Source organism: Engraulis encrasicolus, chromosome 2 (genome assembly GCF_034702125.1).
Source record: "Engraulis encrasicolus isolate BLACKSEA-1 chromosome 2, IST_EnEncr_1.0, whole genome shotgun sequence".
NCBI classification, from domain to species: domain Eukaryota; kingdom Metazoa; phylum Chordata; class Actinopteri; order Clupeiformes; family Engraulidae; genus Engraulis; species Engraulis encrasicolus.
The window spans coordinates 29,601,017-29,611,916 of record NC_085858.1 but is presented as its reverse complement, the minus strand read 5'-3'; the positions used below and the strand labels follow the sequence as shown (position 1 = coordinate 29,611,916).

Sequence of the window (10,900 nt, the reverse complement as noted above, 5' to 3'; positions counted from 1 at the left end):
AACACTAAGCACATGAGGTAAGACCTTTTCTTCCTACCTCAATCAGTCAGACGGTCCGGCACCCCTTTGTAAAGACACAAGGTGTGAGATTCCTGCACATTTGTTCCAGTGAATGGGCCAAGCATGAATGGTCTCCCCTCTCGTCCCCTCTCTCCCATCCATCCCTCTCCCATTTTTCCCCCACTGTTGCCAGATTTGGTGGTTTCCAATTGGGCTGCTTAGGATGGCCATCTGCGGCTAAAAACGGGTAAAAAGGCAATTTTTCCGTTTTTTCAGCAAATTTATGACCATAGAAATCAATAGAATATAGTTGAAACTGGGCAGGATTGGTTTTGAGCATATTTTCGGGCTGGAAATCTTCAGACTCACCTGGCAACCCTGGTCTCCTCTCCCCTTGCCAGGCTTTCTCAGTGGGGTCACGACAACACCACCACCCCAACACCTCACAGCAGTGGCCGTGTCAGCGGAGGGCTAGCAACTGCGCGGCGAGGATCCCTCTCAACGGTCTGAGACGAGGGGGAAGGTATGCTGAACTCCTGCCCCCCTGAGCCTAGGGCTCCAGGGATCAGCTGGCGTGCTTATGGAAGCAGCAGGTCTTAGGCACACTCAGTGCTCTGTGGTAACACATGAAGCGTGCGTCTGTGTAGTCTAGGGCCAGAACAGGGGTTCGAACCAGCGTGCTATAAATAGATGCGCTAGGATCAGAGCTAACCACGGGCAGAGACAAAATAACCTAAAATGCCTCTGCCTCTCGGTTATGTTAACCACTGGCCTTCTGTTTGATTTATTCTCAGCATGTTATTTAGTGTGTAGTAGCCTATGGTATTGCAGCCTACCTAATACTCATCGCAATGTGAAATACGCAAAGAGCTATATATCACTACCATGGTATAAAAGATTTATTATTTAAATGATTTATTATGTGTGTGGATGTGTATATTATATATACCAGTCGTTCAACCCCCCAATGAGGCCTTTCCTTGTACAGACAACTGTACAGCCTAATGACGGCAGAGGTCTTGAGATCTTGAAGTAATGAGGGGAGACTAGCAGCTATTTGTCCATGTCTTATTGAGACAGTGAAGAGTGTAGTGCCTTGATTTCAGGCCAATAGATCTCTCAGCTCGTGTTTACTGTAAACAATTAGCATTGCCATGGGAACCCATCACCCTTGATGCTCTCTCTCTCTCTCTCTCTCTCTCTCTCTCTCTCTCTCTCTCTCTCTATTTCTCTCTATTTCTCTCTCTCTCTCTCTCTCTCTCTCTCTCTCTCTCTCTCTCTCTCTCTCTCTCTCTCTTTCTCAGACAAGGGCTTGTGTTCATCCTCTACTCCCATCTGCCATTAGTGAGATAGACTCACAAACGCCTGCTAGCTCAACTCCTGTGCAACATCTTTGCACAGTCTGGCCTAGCCGAGCCTATAATTGTGTAGTAACATAGTTGTTACTAGCTGACAGCATGGCCATATAATCTCAAAGACCTGTCAGCAGACATCAAAAACAAAACGTAGTGCACAGCACACAGAGTGTGGCACACAAAAGACAGTATAAAATAAATAGAGTCTATACATAGAGTGTATAAAATCAAGATTTTTTTTATTTTGGCACAAAAATGAAAAGTGCTTTTTCACAACACTGTCCATAAGATATCTGGCATAAAACAAAAGAATCAAAGAAAAAAAAATGTCTGGTGGTGATGTTTTCTTATGTTATTGTCAGGAATCGTCTTTAAACACAATGACTTTAGTGGGTAATACTCTTTCACTATAAAAGTAAAGTATGTCTCCTACTCATTGAAACTGATTGGTACTTGATCTGTGTGTGAGGAATGCATACTGTATTTGTCATTCATTAGAAGTGTAGACAAAAATTACTGTCGGTTAAGGCACAAAATTAAGGCACAGCATTTTTTTTCTCTTGTTTGCATATCAGCGTTACCATTGGTGGACATTCAGTGTTATATATTTATATAAATGTCTCTAGACATGATGCATGAAGAGAACTAGGCCTTCAGGCAAATGAGATTGAGAGTGACACAGCAATCTGTGGTCTCATCAAAGATCCAGAGACACTCAAGGCAGAGTAGAAAAAATGTACTCGCCTATACAGAGCATATATTATTGTGCAAATGTTACAGCTTTGATTTTGTGCAGTATTTTGCATATCTCTTTATTTTTTTTTGAACTATCTGCTCTGTTAACCCACTCATATGCTGTCAATGCATGCACTATGGGCACCGTCACAATCTCTTAAAGAAAACAGGAACTTCACTCCAATGTCACGTTTGTAGGCCTACAGTATAGTATAACAAAAAAATATCAAAATAATCCTCTCAATCTGGTAAAAAAAAAGCTATAAACCACAGAATGCTCTAATAAATATGCTGGTTTTCTTTTCATGAACATTATGAAACACAGGTTAATCACCCTTCTTGCAGCTCAATAACTTATCCCTAAAAATCGCAATTTACTGTCACTACTGCAGAGCAAAACCAGCTTCTTAATTTCACATTTTTGGTAAGATACATAATTCATTGTCTCAACAGTCTAATGCACAATGCATTGATTGATTTCATACAAAAAAGGATGAAAATAAAGAATCTTTGGTGGCTAAACAAAAATAAACATGTCTATATAAAAAGGTAATAAAATACAATATGCAAATTAAAGTACAGCATGACCAAATACTTCAAAGTTCTGTTTTTGGCTTTCATTTAAAAAAAAAAGAACGTTTACATAACACATAATGTTAAAAAAAACTATTATAAATTATTTCAGACAGTCTTGCATGACTGCATCCCAATCACTCACACCGTGACAACATAACCACTGAGGTATTTGGTACTTCAAAAATTAATCTGTCAAGCATTATATGCAATGAGAGTGAAACATTGAAAAGTGCATAGGAACTCATACTTCCATTATGTGAAACGACAACAAAAGCAAAAAAACCAACAACACAGGAACAGGATGCCCATTTGTTTAGGTGGTGCAGGTGATTATGGACATTAGTGTTTCTCAAACATCACTATACCATTTTTTTGCTTGTTTGTTTCAGTCACAGCAGCAAAGATTTCTCTTTCGTTTGGCGGGCGCCGCAGACCTTCACCTTCACCTTCACCTTCACCTCGACCTTGACGTCGACCTTGACCTTGATCCGATCGCCTACCTGAGAGTCCATCTTAGTCCGTCAGTCGGTCTTTAAAATACTTTCACAATGTAAACATAGTGGAGAAGAAGCACGCACACACGCACCCACGCACACACACACACAAACACACACACACACACACACACACACACACACACACACACACACACACACACACACACACACACACACACACACACACACACACACACACACACACACACAACACTAGGCCACAGGAGAAGGAGAAGGGAGGAAGGAAAGGAGGGACAATCACACATCCAGCACCATGTCGTATTGCTGTTCACTTTTCCTCTTGCCACACTTGGCTATCAGCGCCAGGTACAACGTCAACAGCACCACCCAGTAACTGGCGTACGCAATGGCGCCAATGATCAGGATGATCTTCTCCGACTCGGGAAAAGGCTTCCTGGTCTCCTGTATGATGGTGTATATAATGCCAAAGAACAGGATGGTGAACCACACGGAGATGGGCACCAGGCCGATGAAGTTCACCACGATGGTCTTCCTGCCCGACGTGCCCCAGCCGGACTTGTTGATGGTGGCGATGGCGAACATCTTGGCGGGCAGCAGGCTGGACATGTACAGGACGGAGTAGAAGGACATGAAGACCATGACGATGTTGCCGCGCAGGCAGCTGGCGAAGGAGGACTTGATGAGCGCCACGGCCTGCACGATCAGCAGGAAGAGCAGGATGTTCCAGAGCCGGCCCTGGTAGAAGAGCTGGATCGCCGTGGCGATGAGGAAGAAGGGGAAGAAGCCCGTGATCACCGCCTCGTACGTCATCCACAGGTGGTGCTTGTGGAACCACATGGAGTTGTAGAGCCACTCGCGGAAGTAGGACTTGCTCCAGCGCGTCTGCTGGTTCAGCCAGCGCAGGTAGGTGATGGGCGTCTCCGTCAGGCACTTGGAGCGCGCCGTGTACTTGGTGGCGTAGCCCAGGCTCAGCACGCGGTTGGTCAGGTGTCGGTCGTCGCCGAAGCTGCAGTGGCTGCCCATGAAGGTCTGGTTGTACCAGTCCTCCAGGAACTCCTGCAGCAGGGAGTTGCGGTACATCCCCAGGGGGCCGCTGATGCACTGCACGCAGCCGAAGTAGGACTGGCACGCCCGCTCGATGTTGAACGCCATCCAGTAGCGTACGCTGCTCAGGAAGGAGATCCACGACTCGTATTTGTTCAGAATCTGTGAGAGAGGAGAGTAGATGAAATTAGAATCCAATATACTGCAGGTTCATATTCCAAAACAGTCTCATCCCAACTTGTCAATTTTTTTTAACATTTTCTTTACGAGATTCACATCCCATATTGTGTTTCTTCAGAATCTGTGAAAGGGTAGAACAACTGCAGTATAGTGGTCAAATGTATGTAAGTTTATCTATAGAGATTTAGCCATGGATCACTTTTCATTATGAGGCCCATGACTTGCACTTATTGAGAATCTGTTAGAAGGGAAAAAAATCTTGTTACCATGGTGAAAGGTTACATAGTTGTGTAGCCATAGTCATCTATTTGAAGGAACGATTCAACGAATTCATGATTCCTGTTGAGTGTAATTTGAACTTGAAGGGACTACAAACTGTGATATGGAGATGTTATTCATTTGGATAAGGATAAGCGATACATTTATCAATAAATAATCAATAATGTATTAGGCTACTTTTATTCAGCAATTACAGAACAAATATTCTACAAGTGAGTTGCCACCGGATGGCTAAAATGGTAAAAGAATGGTTGACCAGCTGAAGTATGTAGTTAACAATATTTGTTGGTATACAATCCCAGACAGTTGTCACATTTATACCAGCAAATGAAACTCATTATGGTACCTAAAATGTTAATCAAAATAGAAGACCCTTTGACAGTTTCTGGAAAAAGTTCTAAAGCTAGTAATGCTTGTAATGTACTATTGCTACAAGCAAAGGGAAGAATGTGAGTCAAAAGTCACTAAGTTGTTTTGAACAGATTTCCTGTAAGTATTCAGCACTCCATCAAACTCAATTAAAATGCATTACTGGAAATTTCATCACATCAAATATCTCCATTGATGAGTTTTCAAACTTGTAATTTACGAGTTGTGGTAATGAATAAAGACGTCAAATTTTTGAGGCAAGTATCGCCTTGCCAAATATGTCACACAGCAATGTGTAAATATTGTGCAAAACATCTTTTTGGAAAGCATAGTATCTTTATACCACTTTAAAATGTTATGTGCATAATGAGAAGCCAGAGTTCCTACTGAGGTCATAAATAGAGCCTCCTTTGGCTCAGCAATGTGTAAATATTGTACAAACATCTTTTAAACATCTTTTAAAATGTATCTTTATACCAAATGTTATGCCCGTAATGAGAAGCCAGAGGTCCTGCTAAGGTCATAAATCCTCCTTTGGAACCCTCTCATATAGGCAGGAAGGTCTCCAAGGCAGAGTCGTAAGACATCTTTCTTTCCCTTCATATACTACAGGACAAAACAACAACCATTCAGATCACGGAGACAGACTCCTCAAGAAGGGCCGAGACTGCAGTGTGTAAATAAGTCCGCCGGTGGGCCGTTTGCTCTTTACTGAAAAGACTTATATTAACAATGGCTTTGACATTACTGAGAGCCTTAAGTAAGCCATTCAGACTTTGTCGTTACAATTTTGGTGACAATTAGGTTATAATAGTTTGCCTGGCTCTTGCCCGACCTGTAGTTCCACACAGCTTTGTGAGCTCCACTACTAGGTCTGGGAGCATGTAGCAGGATTCCATTTCTCCAGCCCAAAAAATAATCGGCGCATTTACGCCAAACGCAATGTCAAACTTCTGCACTAACCCTGTCACATAGATTTTTGACAATAAAGTACACTTGACTTCCTTGAGAAATTGCGTTTGACCAGACCAGCCAATGTGCAGTTTAAACCATGTAAACATATAATTAATGTAATGTAATATAATGTAATGTACCTGGACGTCTCCTCCTACTCCTCCAACCATGGGGTCGTCCTCCAGCACCTTCACCATCTCCACAGAGGACGCTGGATCCAGCATGGTGTCCGAGTCACACACCTGTCAAAACACAACACCACACACCCACCTGTAAAACGTCTGAGAATGGCTGAGAACACACACACACACACACACACACATGCACGCACGCACACACGTACGCATGCACACACACACACACAAAGATCACAGGTGCCTGCATACACTCACAGATCACAGATGACCCCCCCCCCCCCCCACACACACACACACACTCTCTCTCTCTCTCTCTCTCTCTCTCTCTCTCTCTCTCTCTCTCTCTCTCTCTCTCTCTCTCTCTCTCTCTCTCTCTCACACACACACACACACACACACACACACACACACACACACACACACACACACACACACACACACACACACACACACACACACACACACACACACACACACACACACACACACACACACACACACCACAGCTGGTCACACACCCTAAGAGCCCTTGTTAAAAAGCCAGTGGCTTTGAGGCCAGTTGAAAGTTCAGCCGAGGTCAGAGACGTATTCTGTGGACATCCTGGAAAGGGTCTCATCACCATGACACGCATAACAACAGCCACGTGTACACAAGAGACTTGGCAACGTGGGCAGCTGAGCTGAAGTGTTACATCTTCACTAAATCATCATGGCACATAAAGAGCTCTTCTAATAGCCCTGAAGAGAATTGTCCACAAGTGAACCGATGCATGTGGAAACTACACTCTGTGACTACGTATATATATTGCATATGCATGGTGCGATTTGTAGGGGGGGGGTTGTCTCCTTTTCTGGTTTTGATATCGCCACTTTTTCTACATGCTTTTAATCGTTTAATGTAACTCCATTGATAATGCTTAAAATCTGAAACCTATCCCCCCTTCTGGTTTTCCGACAAATCGCACCCTGTGCATATGTATGTATACTGTGAGTACGTACTGTATATATATATATATTCTGTATATATATATTTTTTAAGTCTTCATAACATCTAGAACTGAACATAGCCCCTTAATGCACGCCGTACCTCCAGTGACACGCTATAATAGACATTGAAAAGTTAACCACAGTATTATACATAACACACATGGCCTTTAGTAATGCATTACGACTTGGTCATTGCCATTCTGGTAACAGCACATTTATAAAACTGTGTCTTAACGGGTTAAGTCTTACAGTAAGTGACATTGTTGTCCATCTCATTTTTCCCCCCAAAGTTTTTGGACATTGTCGTTGGATGTCTGACGTCTGCTGTTGTGGCACAAGAGTGCTATTCATGTCTGTCTACATGATATGATTTAATCAAAAACGCTGAAAAGCATCTCGGAAACATGACATGCTGTGATGAAAATGCAAAAACTTGGTGTCAGTCCAGGCAGCCCAAACAGAAAAGCTTTTAAGAGAGACAGTCTGGCCATAAGCACAGCTCAGTACGGTTCACCTTATTACGCATGTACACAAAGAACTGGAACACGTCAAAACATGTTTTTATCTACATCACAAAATAAGTTGTATGATCGATTCTGTAAAAACAGGGATGCCATTTCTCGTTACTATACATATGAAAGGGAACGTCTACACATCTTTTCTCAATCAGCTTCTCTTGACCCACTAACTCTCAACATCAAGCCCTCACATCTCTGATAGCAATTTCTCAAACATCTTACGATATACACGGCGTCCAATAAGGCTGGTGTTCCGTATTACACACCACACCAAAACACGCATAATCTCCTTGCAATATGCCTTGATAGGATGGGAGCTTTTATCCACTCGAGATGAATGGCGCGCACAGATGTTGACTTTTCCCATAATGAGTCAGACATCAGCCACTGTGATGGGATGCCGATTAGGAAAAAAAAAACGGAAAGTGAAAAAAACGAAAGCAATTATGATTCATTTTGACGTCTGCTGAGATGTAGCGAGGGATCAGGCTTTTGATGTCCAGTAAACACACGTGTTGCATGCCGTAATGCCGTCTACTGCTATTATCTGAGAGTGTCTTTAAATCCTGCAGGTGCGCTACATTGATGACGGCAACAGCTAAAGCTGGATGGAGGCGTGCTAAGCTAACCACATCAAACACACAGAGAAGGCCAAGCAATGCCATAGAACTTCGGCTCAGACAGTTTCTGTAAACATTTGTCTTTTTGAGACATGAAATGCACTCATTGGGGTCATTTTGCATGGCATGCAGCGCATAACCAAACTTTGGTTACAGTGGTTTGAGAGTTTTCCCAGTCGGTTTCAGATTGGCAGGCCATGTGTAAAGTAGACGGCATGCATGATTAAGGCTGAAATAGTAGTGATGTTTGTAATTAGTGTTTTTTTCTTTTCTTAAATGTTATGTTCCCATGGATAAAGGCATCTGTTACGTATCATTAAAGTTAAGTAAGTAATGTATAGCAATATCTGTTCTTTTTTTTTTTTTTACTGCTATCCTTTTTCCAGCACATGACCCACAAACAATGTCTTAACTTCCTCCAAAGCAATCAAGTGAGTGTCACTCACAGCCACACACAGCCACACACACACACACAGACAGACACACAGCCACACACATACACACACACACACACACACACACACACACACACACACACACACACACACACACACACACACACACACATTCACAAACAGAGTCGACCCCACGGCCACATTAACCACAGAAATCTGGTAGTCCGCTAGGTCCGTGTGCAGTGATAGGATTAAATTTAATTACAACACTGAACTTGAACTGCAGGTCAGGCCCTCATTGGAACCAGGTGCGTGCTATGGTGGCGATAAAGACATAATTTATAGCCTCTTTGCAGAATTAGACACTGTTATATACCACAGGAAAAGCTGCTGGCCTCTCATTGGCTGTGACACATACACACATACATTCTACACATACACACAAAGGCACACTCTATACACACATCCAAACGTCCTAATTAGACTATAATATTGGCAGACTAAACAATTCATGGGAAAAGATCCTCTTGAAAATAACAAAATTCCAAAGTATTATTATGCTATAATGTTGTGAAATATATTGTAGTATGTGCCATAAAATGATTCTCTTTCAATTCACAGCAAACCTCCGAATCACTGCATTCTGATTCCATCATTACGGTAATGGATTCACTGGATTGAAATGTGTCTGTTGTAGACATGGTCTAAAAAAATGTTAATATTAAGATTTTGCTTTGAGTGTGTTTTCCTCTGTTTTATGTGTTAAATAACCAACTGTTGTGTACCGAACAAGCATGTTATGGGCAGAAAAAACCTTACTGTACACATTTAAGAAGGTCTACATAAGCGCGTCACCAGACATTTATAAACGTTCCACAATGCATGAACGGTAATGACAAGGTTTTTTTTACAGTTTACATTAAGTTTCATTTCTATATTTGTCACCCCAAAACTTATAAACGTGACATAACCAAAACTGAATAGCACTCAATCATAATGGCCCAAAGCATGAATGAAATACTGTTGCCGTTCTTAATATGTGTTGTTCTGACTTCTGACATGTGTACAGCCTACTCATGTCAGCATGATACAGAGAGCTTTACATAACTGCTACTGGATAGCCCTGTAGTAGGCATTTAGTGCTTCCTCCCTCTCTGTGGCCCATCTGTCCCTCTGCATGCCATTTGCTCCTACGCGCTGACACCAGAAGCGTGCCGCTGGTCAGGCAGCGAGCGAAGTGGAAATGTACTCCAGCCACAGCAGCCCCCCCAACACACAAGCACACCCCTCCATCTCTACCACCCTGCCTGTTACTATTTGAAGACATTTGTTGCAAAATGACTTATCGGTATATCCATTTTGGAACATTTTGGGAAATGTACATGTTTGTATTGGGCATTGCATTGTATTGCATTGCATTGCAAAGCAAAATGTATTGTTCTCAAAATATTTGAATGGCAACAATTCACACAAAGATCAACAGTCATTTGTAAACAAGTACAAGTAAACAAGTTAAAAAAAACGGCGTTTACGTCATTTTACAACGAAACTCATCCACCCCTTCCTCCTTCCTCTACCCCCCAAGCTCCCATCCCTTTTACTCCCTCATCTCTATTCCCCTATCAACAGGCAGAGTGGAAACGTCGCTCCATCATCCAATCATCAAACCTCATCTCCATCTACTGTACAATCTGTATATCCCTGGTGAGATCTGTCCCTCCATCTCTACCCAAGCATATGAAGCAGTACACCCCCAATAGGTACCCCTATATCCTCTCCATCTATACCCCACTTCTATTCCCCCGTTCTCTCCATCTGTTCCCATATATGCACCACCCCCCTCCACTCTCCCCATCTACCATCAACCCCCTCCTCATCCTCTTACCTCCCATCTAAGTGCCCCTCCTCCTCTATTACATCCCCCTCTCCCCATGTTTTTCCCATGTCTCCCCATGTCCAGGCCCGTTTCAAGGTATTTGGGGGCCCTAGGCAAAGAGAGACTTGGGGCCCTTCTCCTCTTTTAACTAATGGGGAGGGTTCCCCCCGAGAGAGAGATTTTGATGGCAGTATTTTAGGGAGGTTTCGCCTCACTCAAAAAGTTGTCATTGCTATCATTTGAATACATAAGTACAAAACCAGTCCTTACCACAGGGCCCCCTTTTCACGTGGGGGCCATAGGCAATTGCCTACTTTGCCTGCCTGGTTGTGACAGGCCTGCCCATGTCTGCCCAGCCAGACCATATGTATGTATGAGCTGCTCCCCATCCGGCCG

At 43.0% G+C, this 10,900-nt stretch overlaps 1 protein-coding gene across 1 annotated transcript in view; it reads right to left on the bottom strand.

Moving 5' to 3' along the window:
• Nucleotides 1-3,386: 3,386 nt before the first annotated feature.
• has2 (hyaluronan synthase 2) overlaps nucleotides 3,387-10,900 on the bottom strand; it is a 25,666-nt gene continuing 18,152 nt past the window's right edge. Inside the window, exons 3-4 of the mRNA XM_063214658.1 lie at nucleotides 6,112-6,213; nucleotides 3,387-4,351 (exon numbers count right to left, since the gene is read on the bottom strand). Of these exons, the coding sequence (XP_063070728.1) occupies nucleotides 3,422-4,351; nucleotides 6,112-6,213 (1,032 nt within the window). The 3' untranslated portion in view covers nucleotides 3,387-3,421. The remainder of the gene's footprint in view (nucleotides 4,352-6,111; nucleotides 6,214-10,900) is intronic.